Below are 20,471 nucleotides of genomic sequence, written 5' to 3'. Positions count from 1 at the left end.
AAATTTGTTCTATAAATATTTTGGTGTATATGCAATTTTTCTTTTCTTTTTTACTTTTAATCAATTACCTCCTTGAGATAATACCTAACAGTGGAATCTAGCTATATTAGAAGGTGTGAATCTTTGAGCCACGTTATTTGTATAGTTTCACATTGCTTTCCAAAATGTTTGAACCAGTTCACAGCCCCAACAATAATTTATTAATAATATTCCTGTTTTCCACAACCTTTCCAATATTGACTATTCCCATTTTTTGTCATCTTTGATGATTTTCTGCATGTTAGGTAAAACCTCAGGATTTTTACTAGTGATTTGGAACATTCTCTCATATAATTGTTAATAGTTTGCAATTATTATTTTCAGAACTTTTTTTATATCCTTTGACCATTTATCTGGTTTTATGCTCTTGCAAATTTCCTTTGAGGCTTATTGATATATTTGATGCAAAGATTTTTTCTTCTATTTGGCCATTTTTCTTATCCTAATTTCATCAGTTTTGTTCTTGGAAAAGTTTTTAATTTCCTGTGGCCATTTTTGTTATTGCCTTCTTCCTTTGGATAACAATTCAAATTGCTAAAACAATGAAGGATATTTGATCTGATTCTCTAATTTTTTTTAAATTTATTTTTAGTTTTCAAATTCATTTCCACAAGATTTTGAGTTGCAAATTTTCTCCCCGTCTTTCCCCTACCCACCACCCCAAAACAATGATCCCACTGTATATGCTCTCCCCCAATCTGCTCTCTCCTATATCCTTCCCCATACCCCCTCTGATTTTCTGTTAGGGCCAAATGGATCTCCCATACCCCAGTGCCTTTTATTTCCCAGTTGCATGTAAAGAAATAATGATAATAATAAATTTTTTTAAACATTTGATTTTAAAACTTTGACTTCCAGATTCTTTCCCTTCCTTCCTTGTCACCCACCCTTCCTGGGAAGATAAGCAATTAAGTATAGGTTGTACATGTGTAGCTATGCAAAACATTTCCATAGTGGATATATTGTGACTATTTCCCTCCATCTATCCTGCTCCCCACTTGTTCTATTCTCTACTTTGACCCTGTCCCTTTTAAAAAGTGTGTGCTTCTAACTACCCTCCCCCCTAGCCTGCCCTCCCCTCCATCATCCCCCCTCTCCTCCCCTTCCCCCTTATTGTCCTGTAGGGCAAGATACCCAGTTGAGTGTGTATTTCATTCTCTCCGTAAGCCAGATTCAGTGAGAGTAAGGTTGACCCGTTCCCCTTTTGCCTTCTTGTTCTTCCCCTCCATTGTAACAGTTTTCCCTTGCCTCTTCTATATAATTTACCCCATTCGGTTTCTCCCCATCTCCTCTCTCACCTCTCAATTTCACCTTTTAAATATCATCCCTTTCTATTCAGTTGATCCTGTGCCCTCTGTCTATGTATACCCGTACACATATATACACACACTCACATATGTATTCATGTGCACATATACCCACCTATATAGACACATATAGTGTATGTATACATATATATACATTTATATTCCCTTCAGCTATCCTTATATGATAAAAAAAGTTTCATAAGTTATTTTGGATATAAATTATCCATGTTTTTCCATGTAGGCATGTAAATAGTTCAACATTGATAAGTTCCTTATGATTTCTTTTCCCTGTTTACCTTCTCATGCTTCTCTTGCTTCTTGTATTTGAATGATTTTCTATTCAGCTCTGATTTTTTCATCAAGAATGCTTGAAAGTCCTTTATTTCATTGAATGACCATATTTTCCCCTGAAACATAATACTCAGTTTTGCTGGGTAGGTGTAATGTAATGCCAAGGAAAGGCAACTTCCCAAGGTTCAAAATACCAGCATAGGTGCTCTCCATTTTATTCAGTGACCAACCAAGAACAGAGAAGATCAAAACATGACATCATTCAAAATACAACATTTGCTAAGTGTGATTAAATAATCTCCAAGTACTACCCCACCCCAGGACCTTCCATTCATTCAATCAATTACAAAGTCCCTGTTCTAAATACTACTCCACCCCTAGGCTGTACCTTCATTTAGTCCATCACAAAACCCCTCTTCTCAAATGGAGATTAGTTTCCAAACATAAATAAAGTACATTCATTTGTTCAACCATAGAACACAAAAAGGTCAAAAGTTCCCCACCCCTGGATCACAATTGAATCTACCCCAGAGTTACAACAAGTTTAAGCACAGCAGTTAATACCCAAATGGAGGTCTTTTCTTCATCTTGACACAAGGCAAGTTCTCAGCAATCTTAGTTCCTGGGGAGACAAGGCTTAGCAAGGCTACAAGATACATTGCCAGTCTCTTCATTAATTCATCCTCTGTCTACAGAACAGTCCTAGGACCCCTGAAAACATTAGCAAAACCCTCTCCCAGGATTTCTGTAAACATACAACAAGAAAATCCTTCTTCAGGGCTTCTGAACCAACAGAAAGGTTCCCAGACCCCTGTAACAACAGCACTGTCCTTCACCAGTGGACAGTATTAACTCTCTGTCTGCAGGACAGTCTCAGGAGCTCTTAGCCAACAGAAAGGTTCCAGGACTTCTTCAATAACAGGACTGTCTTTCACCAGTGGACAAATCTGGCAAAACAACATCAAAACAGACAGACAAAGTACCAGCAAAACAGCCATGTCTCCCCAGTCCTTGGCAGCTCTGGGGGAAGGTCTCAAAAGTCCAGGGCGATTCAAAGTGGCCCTCAGCAATCCTCTCAGTCTCTCTCTGCCTCCACGCGGGTGCTGCTTCCAAAAAGTTCTTCTGCCTCTCTCTTGTCTCTCCAAATCTACCTCACCAGCTCCTCCCAGTTCAGGACTCTTTTCAAGTCAACAAGTCCATCCCACAGGTGGGACTAACAAGCTCTGGGTTTTAACACAATCAATTTGAAAACCAAGCCAATACAGGGGAATCTTTATATTCCATTACTATCACAGTAGGTGATTCTTGGTTTTAATCCTAGCTCTTTTGATCTTCAGAATATCATATTCCAAGCCCTTCCATCCCTCAATGTAGAAGCTGCTAGATCTTGTGTTATGCTGATTGTGTTTCCACAATATTCAAATTGTTTCTTCTTGGCTGCTTGTAATATTTTCACCTTGATCTGGGAATTCCAGAACCTGGCTATAATATTCTTGGGAGTTTTCTTTTTGGGATCTTTTTCAAGTGGTGATCAGTGAGTTCTTTCAATTTCTATTTTGCTCTCTGGTTTTAAAACATCAGGGCAATTTTCCTTGAGAATTTCTTGAAGGATGATTTCTAGGCTCTTTTTTTGATCATGGCTTTCAGGTAGTCCAATAATTTTTAAATCATCTCTCCTGGATCTATTTTCCAGGTCAGTAGTTTTTCCCATGAGATATTTCACATTGCCTTCTATTTTTTCATTTGTTTTGATTTGTTTAATAGTATCTTGATTTCTCATAAAGTCATTAGCTTCTATTTGCTCCAATCTAATTCTGAAGGAATGATTCTTTTCAGTGAGATTTTGAAATTCTTTTTCCATCTGGCAAATTTGGCTTTTTAAGGCATTCTTGTAGTCATTGGCTTTTTCAAATGACCTCCTTTGTCATTTGAGTTAATCTGCTTTTTAAAGTGTTATTTTCTTCAGTCAAGTTGTTGACTCTCTTTTCATGGTTTTCTTGCATCGTTCTCATTTCTCTTCCCAATTTTTCCTCTACTTCTCTTACTTGATTTTCAGAATCCTTCTAGAACTCCTCCGTGGCCAGTAACCAGCTCATATTTTTCTTGGAAGCTTTTGGTACAGGAGTTCTGTTGTCTTCCTCCCTTTCCATGCTTTGATCCTTTTTGTCCCCAAAAGAGGAATCTAAAGTTGGATTGCTGTGCTTCCTTTGCTTGCTCATGTTGCAACTCATTTACTTGACTTTTGAGCTCTTTGCCACAATAGAACTCTGCTTCCAGAGGGGAGAGCTTTGTCCCAAATCACTGGAGTTTTTGCAGCTGCTGGAGCTATTAGGAGGGCGCCATCTCTATGGCCCCCACAATCTCTGGCTCACTGATCACATGCCTTAGGACTACTACCGGAGACCACAATCCAGATCCAAGCAGGTTAAAGCAAGAGTGATTACCCTCTGAATAGTCGCTTGGCCCCCCCTGTGTTTTGCAGGCCGGGAGCTCTGAAGCAGGCAAGTGGAGGTGGCTGCAGGGCTGCTACGCCTCGCTGCTTCTTGCTCCGGGGACAGGAGCCAGACTGTGCTCCCTCTGTCTCCCCCACTTCCAGCAGGGTTCTACACTGACCTTTTTACTTTGTCTTTGGCATTTATGGGTTGATATTTCTGGAAACCACCACAGCTACTGGTCCACTCTCCTGAAGTCCTCTCCAGCAGTTGCTGGTTGGTAGTCCGCCATGGGGCTAAAACCAGGGGCTCATGTGAGACTGGGGTGGCTCCCATTGTGCTGCGATGGACCCATACTAGCTTCAGTGGGAAGTTTTTTTCTCTCTGTCACTTTGTGAGTTCTATAGTTCTAAAATTTGTTTAGATTCATATTTTATAGGTATTTGAGGTGGTTATGGGGGGAGCTCACAGAGTTTTCCTCCTTCTACACTGCCATCTTGGCCCTGCCCCCCAAGTTACAAATTTTCTCCCTGTTTCTCCCCTACCCCCCACCCCAAGATAGTGAGCCTACTGAGTACTCCTTCCCCCATTCTGCTCTCTCCTATATCCTCACCCATACCCCCTCTAACATTCTAGTAGGGAAAGATGGATTTCTGTACCCCAGTGCCTGCATCTCTTATTTCCCAGTTGCATGCAAAAAACAAATTTTTTCTAACATTTGTTTTTAAAACTTGATTTCCAGATTCTTTCCCTTCTTCCCTCCTTACCCACCCCCACTGGGAAGCTAACCAATATAGGTTGTATATGTGTAGTTATACAAAATGTTTTTTCATAGTAGTTTTATATTGTCAAAGACTAAGCACATTTCCCTCCATCCTATCCAACCCCCCATGCATTCCATTCCCTACCTTGACCCTGTCACTTTTTTCTTTTTTTTTTTTTTTTGCTTTTGGGAGGGCAATTGGGGTTAAGTGACTTGCCCAAGGTCACACGGCTAGTGTTTCTGTTAAGTGTCTGAGGTCAGATCAGAATTCTGGAATTCCTGACTCCAGGGCCGGTGCTCTACTCACTCTGCCACCTAGCCACCCCTGACCCTGTCACTTTTCATATGTATGCGCTTCTAACTACACTCTCCCCCAACCTGCTTTCCCCTCCATCATCCCCTTTCCCCCCCCCCTACTTTCCTGTAGGGCCAGATACCCAAATGAGGATGTATGTTATTCCCTCCTCAAGCCAAATTCAATGAGTTAAGTTGACCCATTCCCTTTCACCTTCCTACTCTTCCCCTCCATTGTAACAGTTTTTTCTTACCTCTTTTATATGATATAATTTACCCTATTCTATCTCTGCTTTTCTTATTATATTCCTCTCTCACCTCTTAATTTTATTTTTTAGATATCATCCCTTCCTATTCAACTGATCCTGTGTCCTCTGTGTATACATGTACACATGTGTACACCCACTCACATATGCATTTATACACACACCCTCCTATACATACGTATGTATGTATACATATATATATACACACATATATTCCCTTCAACTATCTTCATACTGAGAAAAGTCTCATGAGTTACAATTACCATTTTTCCATGTAGGAATGTAAATAGTTCAACTTTAACTAAAGTTTCTTATGATTTCTTTTTCCTGTTTACCTTCTCATGCTTTTCTTGCTTCTTGTATTTGAATGTCAAAATTTTTGTTCAGCTCTGATGATTTTCATCAAGAATATTTGAAAATCCTCTATTTCATTGAATGACCATATTTTCCCCTGTAGCATTATACTCAGTTTTGCTGGGTAGGCGATTCTTTTTTTTTTCTTTTTGGAGGGGCAGTTGGAGTTAAGTGACTTGCCCAAGGTCACATGGCTAATGTTAAGCGTCTGAGGCCAGATTTGAACTCAGGTCCTCCTGACTTCAGGGCCAGTGCTCTATTCACTGTGCCACCTAGCTGCTCCTGGGTAGGTGATTCTTGGTTTTAATTCTAGCTCCTTTGAACTCCAGAATTTCATATTCCAGGCCCTTCTATCCCTTAATGTAGAAGCTGATAAATCTCGTGTTATCCTGATTGGGTTTCCACAATACTCAAATTGTTTCTTCCTGGCAAATTGTAACATTTTCTCCTTGACCTGGAAGCTCTGGAATTTGGCTATGATATACTTCGTTTTCCTTTTGGGATATTTTTTAAGAGGCAGTCAGTGAATCCTTTCAGTTTCTATTTTCTTCTTTGGTTCTAGACTATCAAGGCAGTTTTTCTTGATAATTTCTTGAAGGATGATTTCTAGACTCTTTTTTTGACCATGGCTTTCAGGTAGTCCAATAATTTTTAAATGTTCTCTCCTGGATCTATTTTCCAGATCAGTGGTTTTTCCAGCGAGATATTTCACATTGCCTTCTATTTTTTTCATTAGTTTCTATCTGTTTTATAGTATCTGGATTTCTCGTAAAGTTATTAGCTTCCATTTGCTAATCTAATTTTGAAGGAATTATTCTCTTCAGTGAGCTTTTGAAATTCCTTTTCCATCTGGGCAAATCAGCTTTCTAATTAATGGTATTCTTCTCCTCATTGGCTTTTTGGACCTCATTTGCCATTTGAGTTAGTCTGTTTTTTAAGGTGTTATTTTCTTCAGTATTTTTTGAGTCTCCTTTAGTAAGCTGTTGACTCACTTTTCCTGATTTTCTTTAATTGTTCTCATTTATTTTTCCTCCATTTCTCTTAACTTGATTTTCAAAATCCTCCTTAAGTTCTTCCATGGCCTGTAACCTGTTCATATTGTGTCTCCATAAAAGGATTCTATGGGCTAATAGTGCTTCCTCTGCTTGCTCATCTTGCCAGCCAATTACTTGACTTTTGAGCTCTTTGCCATGTTAGAACTCTGCTTCCAGAGTGGAGAGCTTTGTCCCAAATTGCTGGGGTTTTCGCAGATTTTGTTAGAGGTCTGTGGAGGGCGCCCTTTCTAGAGACACCCCAAGGTCTGGCACACTTGTGCATACCCCAGGACTACCACCCAAGACCACGATCTAGATCCAAACAGATCAAAGCAAGAGTGATTACCCTCTGAATGGTCGCTTGGTCCCCCTATGATCTGCTGGCCAGGAGCTCTGGAGGCAGCCACAGGACAACAGCTGCAGCTGCTGTGCTTCCACCCCTTTTCACCCTGAGGGCAGAGGCCAGAAGAAGGGATTCTGTCACCTGGTTCCAACAGAGTTCCCCCCCTTACCTTTTACTTTTTCTTTGGGTTGAGAAATCTGGAAACTGCTACAGCTGCTGGTGATTCACTCTCCTGAAGTCTGCTCTGGCTATTCTGTGCTGCTAGTCTTGGCTGCCCTGGTTCTGGTCATGGGTGGTTCATGTGGGACTAAGGTCATCTCCCAGCTCAGTGCAATAGACCCTTCCTGTTGGCCTGCCAGGCTGCCTTCAGCAGGATATTTGTTTCTCTCTTGTCACTTTGTGGGTTCTGTAGCTCTAAAATTTGTTTACAGTTATATTTTATAGGTATTGGAGGTGTTTGGCACAGGAACTGCACAGAGTTCCTGTTTTTACTCCACCATCTTTGCTCTGCCCTCTCTAAATTTTTTATAGTATGATAATATTTTATAATATTCAGGTTATATCCATTTTGAACTTATTGTGGATTGTGGTATAAGGTTAAACCTAATTTCTACCAAAGTGCTTTCCAATTTTCACAGCAATTTTTGTTAAATAGGGAGTTCTTACTTAAATAATACATCTATGCATTTATCAAATGGGATACCAAGTTCACTTTCTGATCCTTGTCTGTCTCATTGACCTGCTTTTCTGTTTTTCTAACCTACCAGATGGTTTTGATGATTTTGCTTTTTAGTATAAATTAAGGTCTAAAAGTACTGTTTCTCCTTAATGCCTAGTTCATTATTTCATTTAAGATGCTATATCTTTTATTCTTTAAATGAATTTTGTTATTATTTTGTTTTGCTCTATATTAACTCCCTTGATATTGCACTAAATCTCTAAATTAATTTAGGCAGTACAGTATTTGTTTATATGTTGGCATGACCTAGCCATGAGCAGTGAATATTTCTCCAGTTATTTTTTTTTTATTTTCAATAAAAGTTTTTTAATTGCATCTGTACAGGTCTTGAGTATGCCTTGGGTGTAGATCCACTCCCACATATTTTATGCATTTTGTAGTTATTTTGAATGAGATTTTGAAACCTTTATCTTATAATCTTCCTGGTTTTTATGTGTATCAGAGAGAAATGTTTAATATTTTGTTAGTTTATTTTTTATTCTTCTATTCTGAAGTTATTATTTCAATAAGGATTTTGTTATTGTTTTGTTAATTTGACAGGATTTTCTGAGTAAACTCATGTCAGCAAATAGGAATAGTTTTGTTTCCACTGCCCCTCTGTCAGCCTACAGCAAATATTTACAGAATAGCTACTTCATCCATAGCTCTGTACTAAGCCCTTTGAAAGAAAGTTCTTGCTATGTAATAGCAAGGTAATAGCACATTTACATGAAATTATGAAAAAATTAAATGCTAAGAAGTTTTAAGTCATGTGACTGATTTAAAAAACAAAAATATATGCCAGAGCCTTCTGCATCCCAATGAGGATCTATGTAACTTTAGTCATCTGAGTAGTAAAGCCATTTATTTCAGTGAATCTGCCATTTCTTAAAACGTTTGTAGAACTTTTGTTTTTGGATTGACTTTACAAGTTTGCAGTAAGTTCTTTTGAGCATCTTGAATGTCCAGCACACTGTAATCCTTTCAGGGTTCATTTCATTTTTGAAAATAGTTCAAAGACATTTTCATTCAAGTTTAATAAATATGTTTATTAAGTTGGGAAATGAATTATTTTTTGATCCCCCATTCTCCATGACAAAGGGGTACTTTAAAAAATGGCCTTCAAAAAAACAAAGGCAAAGCACAAAACCAAGTTTCATTACTTTAGGTGTTCTCATAATATGGTTTTGTGTCAAAACAGGTGTCAGTGCAGTAGAGATGAAAGGGAAGTCAGTTATGGGGAAGGACTTGTAGAATAGGTGGGAGTTGGTCCTTAAAGTATCATTTTGAAAAGGACATAGTATTCAGATAGAGTCACATGAATAGAAATACAACATTGAGAATGAGTATAGTAAGTTCAGAAGATATTGAGCTCAGCCTGGTTGGGTTTTGTGGATGAAGTGGAGGGAAATTTAGATTAGTCTTTTGAAGGTCAAATTATGGAGGCCCTAAAGTGCCAGACCGAGGAGTTTAGGAAATGAGAAGCTTAATTTTTTTTATTGACCTTTTGTTTTTATATCATTTTCATTTCCCAATTTATCCTTTTTCCCTTACCCAAAAAGCTATCTTTTATAACAGAAAATTAGAAAAAGTACAGTAAAACTGATCTAAACATCAGTAGTGTCCTACATTATATGTATTGTACTTAGCCTCCTACCCCAGCAAAGAAGGGAAGTGAGGCACATTCTCAGATCTCTTATTTAGGACCAAGCTCTGCCATTTAATACTTGTGTGGGTTTGGGCAAGTTATGCAGCTATTCTGGGCTCCATTTTTGTCATCTATAAAAGGAGGGGTTGGACTAGATGTCCACTAAAGTTACCTTTTATCTTTGTGATCCACGACTCTTGTTTTGTGGTGGGAACAAATGGTTTTGGAATGTTGATCTGATAATGGTGTTAGGAGATGGATTTAATAAGTTTTAAGAGACTGAAGGCAGGAAAAAGAGTTGGCAGGCTGCTACAGTATTGCGGACAAGAAGTAATAGATTGGATTAAATGTTAGTACCAAGTGGAAATGGAGAGGAAGAGACTTGCTGACATTTTGGAAACAGTCATCTGGACTTGGTGAGATAGCAGGAATCATGGAGACAGTGGACTTGGAGGTTTGAGTGATTAATGACTGGAGGCTAGTGATGCTATTCAATCCACCAGTATTACTAGTTACTAAGTATGTGAGGACAAGAAAGGAAATAGTCCCTGCCCTCATGTACATATATAGATATTTACATCATACATACAAAATAAATGCACAAATACAAGTGTTTTTGTGGGGGCAAGGCACTAGCAGCTAGGAATAAAAGAAAGGCCTCATGTAAGATGATCCTTGAGTTAAGGAAACTGGGATTTTGAAAGGGAGAAGGAAGTTAGCTGGTAACACCTTCCTGATGTGGGAGAACAGCCTGTACAAAGGCAAGGAGTTGCAAGAGGGAGTGCCTTGTATGATGAACAGTAAGGAGGCCATTTTGGCTGGACTGCAGTGCACATGAAGAGAAATAATATGAGGTAAGTTTGGAAAGGTTAGCTTGGAGCCAGGTTGTGAAGTAGAACAGTTTGGAATGGAGGGTAACTGGCTTGTAGGAAGATTGGTTGGGGAAGACAGTTCTGTTTTTTCCTTTCATTGTGTCCCCAGCTTAGTGCTGTGCCTGCTTCATAGTAAGCACTTAATAAATGCTTGTTGACGGACTGTTTCAGAGATGCTTCCTTGGGGGATCTGGCCCTGATTCTATCTGAGGAGGTACTAAAACGTGTCCCATAATTTTACCTCCGTTCTTCAAATGCAGTCTTGTACCTGTCTCTCTCTGGGTTGTTGCAGCTCCTCCACCCCCACCACCTGTAATTCGAAATGGTGCCCGAGATGCTCCACCTCCACCTCCACCATACCGAATGCATGGCTCTACAGAACCCCTGAGCAGAGGAAAACCCCCACCTCCGCCCTCAAGGACACCAGCTGGGCCACCTCCACCACCTCCACCACCCCTGAGAAATGGCCACAGAGATTCCATTGCAACTGTTCGATCTTTCTTGGGTATGTAGTCAGCTCTTGAGAAGGCCTTATTCACAATCATGACAGATACCCAGCTTGCAGTTCAGATGGGGTTCTTTGGGCATCTTAGTAGTGTATTATATTTTTTGGCATCTTAGGAGTGTATTATAATTGCTATCTTCATCTTTTACCCCAGCTTTTGAGGAGTTTAATATAGTGAAGTTAATTTTTTTAATTTTCCTAGAAGAACAGTTGGTTCTTTTTTGTATTTTTTCCAGCAAGACAGTCTGTACATCCTTGGGTTACTTGTTAGAGATTGAGACCACACATCCCTCTCTTTCCTGCTCTGTCTCCTTGTCCTTTTCTGAGGTTTATTTCTTGGTGGACCATTATGTCTTCCTTTGCTTTGAAAATGTTTCTTTCATCAGGAGCAAAACAAGTATCCTAATTTCTTTAGATCACTTTGTGTAGGTTTCTTGGGAATGCCTAAGCCATACCCTATTGAAAGTTTGAACAACTTTCCAGGGAAAGCTCAGGAAGTGATATGGGCAGAGTCATTTGACATGCCACCACAACTCCATTGATAAAATGATTTCTGGTCAGGAGAGGAAGTTTTAGGTGTAATCAGTCACTAGCTGGAGACAGTATTCCTCTTCTGTGTTAGTTTATGTCAATTTATGGATCCAGTTCACTTGTACTCCAGCTGGGCCCTAGAGAACCCAGGATAATCTTATCCTTGAAACAGAGTAGTATTTCTCCCTACTATAGAATAGCATTGAAAACCAAATTGGGCCACTTTATTAGTAGTCTTTTTTGAGTTCTCTTGAGAAAATGTAAAGTTGCTTATTTTTACTCTGGCAGATGATTTTGAGTCCAAGTATTCCTTCCACCCAGTAGAAGACTTCCCTGCTCCAGAAGAATATAAACACTTTCAGAGAATTTACCCCAGCAAAACAAACCGAGGTGAGGAAAGTATTTTTATAATTTGCACAGAGTACAGAAGTTTAAGCTAAATGGGCATTTTTTCTTACCTCTCATTTCAGGACTGATTATGAGATATACATATATAATAAATGACTTCAGATTTACTATTTGACATTTGCTTCTGTTTGTTTTTTCCAGCCACTCGTGGGGCTCCACCCCTTCCACCTGTCCTCAGGTGAAGCCCAGGTGGGTCCTATTCCTCAGCAAAAGGATGGACCTCCTCCAGTTCTCAAATGGTCCCTACTGCTTCCCCAAAACCTGCATGAGAACTCCCATTGTGTTCTTCCAGTGCAACCAACCGCTCAACATTCAGCATCCCTCCCAGCTCATCTTCATCTATGCATCTTCTCACTGGACTTGATTGGACTGTCTTATTTTGGCAGTGGGTTCCCTGTTCTTCCACTTCCCTTTATCTAGTGAACCCTGCTAGCTGTGTGAGGAAATAGCTTCTGTCTCCTGTTCTCTCTTTGGAGAGAGGTGCCTTGTAATGAATTCACTAATCAGAGCAGGGTGAAGACAGTTATCCTTCTTGTTTCCACATCAAATCCTTCTCCCCTTCCTCACCCCCGGGAAGCCAGAAGCGTATGCCATTAGGGAGCTTGGCATATCCATTACCACCTCTGTTCCTTGTGGGAAGAGTGCTATCTTCAGTAAAATAGGAGAGAAGTATGCAGAGATGTTTATCTGCTTCAAAGGTTACACAGTTGCAGAGTGGGACAGGAAAGAGGTCTGCTTTCTTCTCGGGGCATTTTTTTTTTTTACACAGGGTTAAAATTGTAGATTACATTTGGGTTTAAATACTGCATACTAATCAGCTAAGCTTAAAGCGTATACTAAAATGGGAGAATGGGCTAAAGCTAAGGGCTTCTCAGCTCTAGTCAATTGCTCTATAACAAAGGGACCAAAAGAGGATTGAGTCCTCAGGGGTCCCCTGCCTCATTTATCCAGGATCCTGGGTCGTTAAGTAGGCTCAATTGTACTTTTCTAATCCCTTGGATCACATGCTAAGGAACCAGTGCAGGTCCATAGTGGTCCCTGTGGGAGAAGATGGAGCTGAATTGCATATGTGTATGTGACCAGAACCTTCTTGTTATACCCCAGACCAAACCCAATGCTGGTTTACCTTCATTATTTTTCCATGTACTGTTGGTTTGATTATGTCAGTTGTAGGAAAACTTTTTCTAATTATTCTTATTTTAAAACCTGGTAGCAGTTATCCCCCAGAGATGCCCTAAGCACCTGGGATTGGGAGGAGATGGGAAGGCTTCCCTGGCAAGGAGCCTTAGACTGGGGATGGGAAGGAACAAAGCTTGATATTTAATCGTACTGATCATTTACTTAGTCCTGACTGTGAAGTCTTCAGATCTTTGTCTAAATGGAAATTGGCAACTTTTTACACAATGTTCTGTGATGGTGTTTTTCTTTAAAATATTCAAACATAGAACAGAAAGAAATACTTGGTATCACAAAAGCCAAACCCTACCTGGGGTTGGCACCTCTCTTCCCATTACTTGCTTCTTTGCATTTTGAACTGTGTCACTTTGGCATCCATTGTACTTTTACTGTTTTAAAGCCTCCTGAAAATGGTTGGTCAAGTTCAAGTCAAATGGATTTTTCTTCTTCAGAGTGTTGATAATCCATTATGTATTTGAATGTCTGCCTTATCCACTACTCTTTCCCACTGGTGGTACTAGATTTATTATCATGACACAACCAGAACAGTAATTCATTCACATGACAAATTTATTAAGAGCCTACTCTTGAGTAATGGGAATGTGACTCATAGTTACTGATCTATTTTGTATGTTTAAAAAAAAAACTTGTAATATAGGTTTAAGGTGGGCTGGCTGCAAGGGCACTAAAACTTCTCACCTTTGAACTCCTCTTTTCTCTGCTTGTGGGAATGTTGTTACCTCCTTAGTTGAAGATTGGGTGGGTCTCATGTTGAGGCTATTCCCAGTCAACGAACCCTTATGTCCCCTCTCTGAAGGAAGAGACATTGCCCAGCTCTGCTCATCAGAAAGCTGAGTTAAAAGCCCCCTGGTTGGGTTTGGTTTTTTTTTTCCCTAATGGGAAAAACTTAATATTTGTTTCCTATTGCCCTGGCTGCAAAGCAGATGGGTAGCCTCATGCCTAAATGAGAGCAATGCCCGTCTACTTCTGCCAGTCTACCCTGGTCAAAGTACTTTGACGTTGTGTGTGGTTCTGTGTATTGGGGGGTTGAAATGCTACTCAAGCTTCAAACATTTGCTTTTCCTGAAACCAGGGCTCTTGGGCTATTGGAGTAGCTGTAGGGTTCCCTAGGAACACATTCTAGCCATCTTTATTTGGCAAGGGGCAAAGAGGACCTGTCTTGGCCTCCTAACTTGAAGCCCAAATGAACCTCTAGGGAGAGGTGAGAAGAAAATGTGTAAATAGACTTAAGCATTGCTACAGAGTAACTCAGGGCTGGGGTATATTTTAATTATCCTGATCACTTGAAATAACTCATAGAGTAAGTGAATTTTGGAATGGGGGAGGAGATGTATCCCCCTAGTTCTCTTATCCTGAGGGGCCTAAGGGGAGGTAAATAGGGGTCGTCTGAGGCTCTGTTTTTATTTTTAATGGCACTGCATCGAGTTGTCTGTCCTGGAAACCCAACCTGGAATCAATGGCAAACCAAATTCCTTACCTTCCAGTCTTGGTCTTTCTATCCCAGTTACATCCCAGCCCCTGGCTCTAAGGTCAAGGTGGCTACATGCCAGTCATTCCTTGAAATTGGGAATGTGGGAGAGTTGGCCCACTGCAACATTGCCTTTGAAATTCATCTGCTTTAAAACAACAAAAGCAAGAATGTGCAAAAAAAAAAAAGGAAAACTTTAATAGAAGGGAAGTGTTTGGATCCATTCAACTCCACATTCATTGTGCCTTTACCCTATGTCAGGCATCTATCTGTGCTCCATATTCCTCTTAAACTGAAGCAGTTTAAATCTTCCTTGTCTACTGCTGTTTCCTTCTTCCTCTGCACATCTTTGTAGACCTGGTGGGCTTCTTCTCTAATCCTTGTGAGTCTGATTCTACCAGTGGCAGAGGACCAGCTTCTCTTTCTCCCTACCTCTTTTTCTTCCCCAGAGTGACAAGCATGGATGTCACAGTAATCAACACTGTATAATACACCCAGAATGATGAGAGAGGGTGTGTGCACATGTATGCTTGAGTATGCGTGTCTGTGTGTGATCTGCATGTAGATGGATTTTTAAAAATAATTTATTGTATGAATATAAGGATGTTATGTTTTGACCCATGATTCTCCTTTCCTAGTTGTGTTGATTTCCCCCCCACCCCTTTCCCCCCTTAAGATGTACAGTCTGGTCTCAGGTTGGATTCTTTGGTACACTTACTTCTCCCTTCTGGGTGCCATGCAGCTATTTAATTAAACCTCATTTTACAAACCAAATCAAACTGAAAATTTGTGTGCTGTGTCTAGATTCCCACTCCAGGGCAATGGAATGGGGGTGGGGAGGGCAGGGAGGCAAACCTTATTACCACCTCTTGAATTTCCTTTTTTGCCCAAAGGCTGGATAGAGGTACCTACAACTCTCCAGGGATCTTCTCAGTCTCCTTTTTTCCTTAGGGAAGTATGCTAATGTGAAGAGAACACTAGTCTTGAATCAGAAGACCTAGAAGTTTTACAGAACAAATTCTTTTATTTTTTTCCATGTTTTTTTTTTCCTTTTAACTTATTTTTAGTTTTCAGCATTCACTTTTAAAAGATTTTGAGTTCTAAATTTTTCCTCCTCCCCTCCCCCTCCCCAAGACAGCATACAAGCTCTATTTATACATTTGTATTAAACATTTTCATATTAAGTCATGTTGTAAAAAAGAATTAGAACCAATAGGAAGAACCACAAGAAAGAAGAAATAAAATGAAAAAGAGCAAATAATATACTTTGATCTGCATTCAGACTCCAAAGTTCTTTCTCTGGATGTGGATAGCATTTTCCATCATGAGTCTTTTGGAGTTGTCATAGATCCTTGCATTGCTGAGAAGAGCAAAGTCTATCAAAGTCATCACAAAATGTGATTGTTACTGTGTACAATGTTCTCATTCTGGTCACTTCACTCAGCATCAGTTCATATAATATATGATCTTTTTGGGATATAGACCTAGTAGTGTTATTGATGGATCAAAGTGTATGCACAGTTTTATAGCCCTTTGGGCATAGTTCCAAATTGTTCTCAAGAATGGTTGGATCAGTTTCACAACTACACCAACAATGCATTAGTCTTCCAGTTTTCCCCACATCTTCTCCAACATTTATCATTTTCCTGTTTTGTCATGTTAGCCAATCTGATAGGTATGATGTGGTACCTCAGTTGCTTTAATTTGCATTTCTCTAATCAGTAGTCATTTAGAGCATTTTTTAGTGACTATAGATAGCTTTAATTTCTTCATCTGAATACTGTTTGTTCATATCCTTTGACCATTTATCAATTGGAGAATGACTTGTATTCTTATAAATTTGATTTAGTTCACTATATATTTTGGAAATGAGGCCTTTATCAGAGACACTAGTGGTTAAAAATTGTTACCCATCTTTCTGCTTCCCTTCTGATCTTGGTTGCAGTGGCTTTGTGCAAAACCTTTTTGATTTAATGTAATCAAAATTATCCATTTTGCAACAAATCTTTTTATTGAGAGGATTTGTTCTGTGAAGTTTGGATTTGTTCAGAGGGCCACATGTGGCCTCAAGGCTGAAGATACCCCACCGCTGAGTAGCAATTAATTAGACCTGGGAGGATCAAATAATTTTAACCTCATGGGTGAAATGAGATACAATGATGTAGGTTACCTAAATTACAGGGTTGTTAGAGTCAAAAGATCTCATGTATATGAAAGTGTTGTAATAGTAAAACTGCTCAAATATTGATAAGAGGTATGTATTATTATCCTTTCTCCTTGTTCTTTTAGTCAAATTACATTCTAAAGTTGTGTACTGTGGCAGTGAGTGTAGCCATGGTATTTGAGGCCTTTGCTAATTCGTGCCTACATCCGACTTTACCTTTTTCAGATTTCAGGAACTTTTTAATTCTTTTAGATTTGTCCTCTAAGATCATGATATGAGCTCTTAAATACCCTTCTTGGTTCTCCAGGATATGTTTGGTGGTAGAATCCTTAGGGAATGAAAGAAAGTGGGGGGAAGCCATGGAATCTTTCTGTTTGTGTATGAGTGTGTGGGTGTTGGTTGTTCTCAGGTAGCTTTTAGTTCAAATATAGAATTACTCACCTGAACTTTGACTTAAGGTGTGAAATTTAAGACCTGTGCCAAATGCTATAAACCAAAGTATATTTTGTTTAAAAAAAAAAAAAGCTGAGGTTTGAAGGATGAATTTCAGTCATTCACTATGTGGTATATATGTGAATCACTTGCACATAAAAATCTATTAAGTTATGAGTGGAGGGAGAGGAACTGAGGAGAAGGCCCCTACTGGGTTTATGATGCATAATCCTTAATTCCTTAAACTTCACATTTACATGAATTAGTAACTTGTGTAGCATATTTCCTGGTTTTGGTGCTCTAGTCAACTTCATACAAGTCCACCAAAAGAGGCTTACAAAAATGCTCCTTAACTTGATAACCTTAGGAGTTCCTTTGTCCAGAGGAAATGGTGCCTCTCTCTTGGTGTGTCCAAAAGAATGCAGACAGGTCCTTCCTGTATGATTTTATTCTCCCATGACACCATGCAGGAGGCATTAGGAGATGGGCCACAGTTCTGTTTACTGTAATTATGACTGAGGCACAGCTGCTTGGAGCCAAAGATGGCTCTTTTTTGGGGGGGGGGAAGTCCAGCCGGTTAACTATGTGATGCCTTCCCTGAAACAAACTCCTTTTCTCTTGTAGCCTGGCTTTGGGGAAGCAGTTGGTTTCTCAGTAACTTTCAGGCAGAAATTTGGAGAACTGAACACCCTATTTCATGTCAGGCACCCCCAGAGGAAAGTTGTAGAGGAAAACCTTTTCTTTAGTAGATCATTGGATCAATTTGGATGGTCTCACATCTGTGCCTACCCTAGGTTTGAGGTCCAGAGGTAGGAGCACTGGGAAGTTTTAAGAACCAGGCATATTTCTTTCTTTCTTTTCTTTTTTTTAGTTGACCCACCTTAGTATTTTAATGCTTTTGTTTAGGGACTTTACCCTGAAAACCTTGTCTGGGCATCTTGCCTTAGAGGAGAATAAAGATATGCAAACTCATCTCATAAACCTCTAACATCCACTCTACCCTTCTGGGACTCTCCCCAGACACATAAAATGGGCTGTGAGATACACATTTTATTCAAAAGTTTAAATAGTCTTCAGACAGTACACAGATTTCCCAACCAAAGTTCTCGTGTAGTTTGCTCAGACAACTGAAATTGAAGGATGTGTGGAAGATGAAGGTGACTCCTCGCGAGTGCTCTTCAGCCAGTTTTTCAGCTTTTGTCACGGCTTCTTTGATGGGTCCGACCATATAGAAGGCCTGCTCTGGGAGATGGTCATACTGACCTGCCAAGATTTGCTGGAATCCCTTAATGGTTTCTTTCAGGGGCACCAACTTCCCCATATGTCCTGTGAATACCTCAGCAACCTGGAATGGCTGTGACAAGAAAAGCTGGATTTTCCTGGCCCGAGACACTGTCAACTTATCTTCTTCAGACAACTCATCCATACCAAGGATAGCAGTGATGTCCTGAAGGGACTTATAGTCCTGCAGAATCTTTTGCACACCTCGGGCAACATCATAGTGCTCATTGCCAACAATGTTGGGGTCCATGATCCGAGAAGTGGAGTCCAGAGGATCCACTGCAGGGTAAATGCCCAGCTCAGCAATGGCCTGGGACAGCACAGTGGTAGCATCCAAATGGGCAAAGGTGGTGGCAGGAGCTGGGTCAGTCAAGTCATCAGCAGGCACATAGATGGCTTGCACAGAGGTGATGGAACCCTTCTTGGTTGTGGTAATTCTTTCCTGCATGGTGCCCATATCAGTGGCCAAAGTGGGCTGATAACCGACAGCAGAGGGGATTCTGCCTAGTAAAGCAGACACCTCTGAGCCAGCCTGAGTGAATCGGAAGATGTTATCAATGAAAAGCAGTACATCTTGACCCTCTTGGTCTCTGAAGTATTCAGCCACAGTGAGGCCAGTCAAGGCTACCCGAGCCCGAGCACCAGGTGGTTCATTCATCTGGCCATATACCAACACTACCTTGGAAGTGGCATCCTTCAGATTGATGACACCAGACTCAATCATCTCATGGTACAAGTCATTGCCTTCTTGGGTCCTTTCACCAACTCCAGCAAACACAGAATAACCACCATGGGCCTTGGCAACATTGTTGATTAGTTCCATAATCAATACAGTCTTTCCCACACCAGCACCACCAAACAGACCAATTTTGCCACCCTTGGCATATGGGGCCAAAAGATCTACAACTTTGATGCCAGTAACCAGGATTTCTTGCTCTACACTCATCTCTATGAATTCAGGAGCCTCAGCATGAATTGCAGCAAACTGTTTGGTTTTGATTGGACCCCTTTCATCGATAGGCTCTCCAATCACATTCATGATTCTTCCTAGAGTCTGAGGTCCCACAGGGATTGATTGGGGCACCAGAATCTAGGACCTTCTGCCCTCTGACCAAGCCTTCAGTACCATCCATAGCAATGGCCTGGACTGTGCTCTCACCCAGATGTTGGGCCCCCTACAGAGCCAGCCTGGTTTCCCTGTCCTGCACTTCGAGGGCATTGAGAATGGGAGGGAGCCCCTCATCGAACTGCATGTCCACCATGGCCCCGATGACCGCCACGATGCGCCCGCTGGCCGCCCTGCTTTTGGGGGCGGGGGACGTCAAGGCCGCATAGTCCCGGGCCTGCTGGAGTGTGGCTGGGGCCACCTGCAGCAACAAGGTCTGGGTCTGGGGCAACGACGCTGAGGCCAGGGCTGCGGCAGCGCAGCTCAACAGCCCCAACATGGCGGAGTCTGGGGAGAGACTGAGCCGAACCAGGCATATTTCTGTGGCGGTCCTTTAGACATTTGCAGAGGCCTTCAGTTACATAGTGATTGGCTCTTAGTTGAGGCATATACACATGTCCAACAACTCATGGGGAAAGCTGGCTTATCACAGACTCACCATATCATGGTTACTCAGCAAGAGTTTTCAGTTCAAATTAGTGTTAAACTTTTGAAAAGTGTAAATAGTGCGTTCCCATCTACTTCCTAAAACTAAATGCAGGCCTCTCCCTTAGTTCTCCACCTCCTCTGTATTTAGAAGGGCAGCTTATTAAGACCTGAATTTTTATTCTCTTTATCCTCCCAGTACTAGCCACAATCAGCTGAAGGTTTCAATCTGGATTCCTAGTGACAGTTTTCAACACTCTCATTAGAAATCAAGGACTGAAAGATCAAGCTGATTAAATAAGCTTCTGTTAATGATTAACACCACCTGCTCCTGGGCTTTGGTCTTATTGGAACCCGTGGGTCTGGATGGGATGTTTGTTGGGTTTTCCAGAGTTGGCCTGTGGATCTCGGCCACTCTGTTTGTACCCATTACAGCTCCATAATTAATAGTTACCAAACCACCCTGATGTTTGTCATTAGATTGACGTTGGAGTTTCTCCCCTGGTTTTTGTTCGTGAGGAAAACGGAATTTT

The 20,471-nt window shown here is 40.7% G+C and overlaps 1 protein-coding gene and 1 pseudogene across 2 annotated transcripts in view; one reads left to right on the top strand and one right to left on the bottom strand.

Annotated features, from left to right (window-relative positions):
- Positions 1 to 18,034, top strand: part of WIPF2 (WAS/WASL interacting protein family member 2) — an 80,796-nt gene extending 62,762 nt beyond the window's left edge. For both annotated transcript variants that reach the window (XM_069074231.1, XM_069074230.1), the window contains exons 7-9: positions 10,654 to 10,866; positions 11,686 to 11,787; positions 11,947 to 18,034. In XM_069074231.1, coding sequence (XP_068930332.1) covers positions 10,654 to 10,866; positions 11,686 to 11,787; positions 11,947 to 11,987 — 356 coding nt within the window. In that variant the 3' untranslated portion in view covers positions 11,988 to 18,034. The remainder of the gene's footprint in view (positions 1 to 10,653; positions 10,867 to 11,685; positions 11,788 to 11,946) is intronic.
- Positions 18,035 to 18,096: 62 nt separating this feature from the next.
- Positions 18,097 to 19,807, bottom strand: LOC138150784 (ATP synthase subunit beta, mitochondrial pseudogene; annotated as a pseudogene).
- Between the last annotated feature and the right edge of the window lie 664 nt (positions 19,808 to 20,471).

Source organism: Petaurus breviceps, unplaced genomic scaffold (assembly GCF_028583685.1).
Source record: "Petaurus breviceps papuanus isolate PSGF00001 unplaced genomic scaffold, PetGlider_PUasm1.0 90887, whole genome shotgun sequence".
NCBI classification, from domain to species: domain Eukaryota; kingdom Metazoa; phylum Chordata; class Mammalia; order Diprotodontia; family Petauridae; genus Petaurus; species Petaurus breviceps.
Note: the sequence above shows the minus strand (reverse complement) of the source record. Positions and strands in the feature narration are given on the sequence as shown.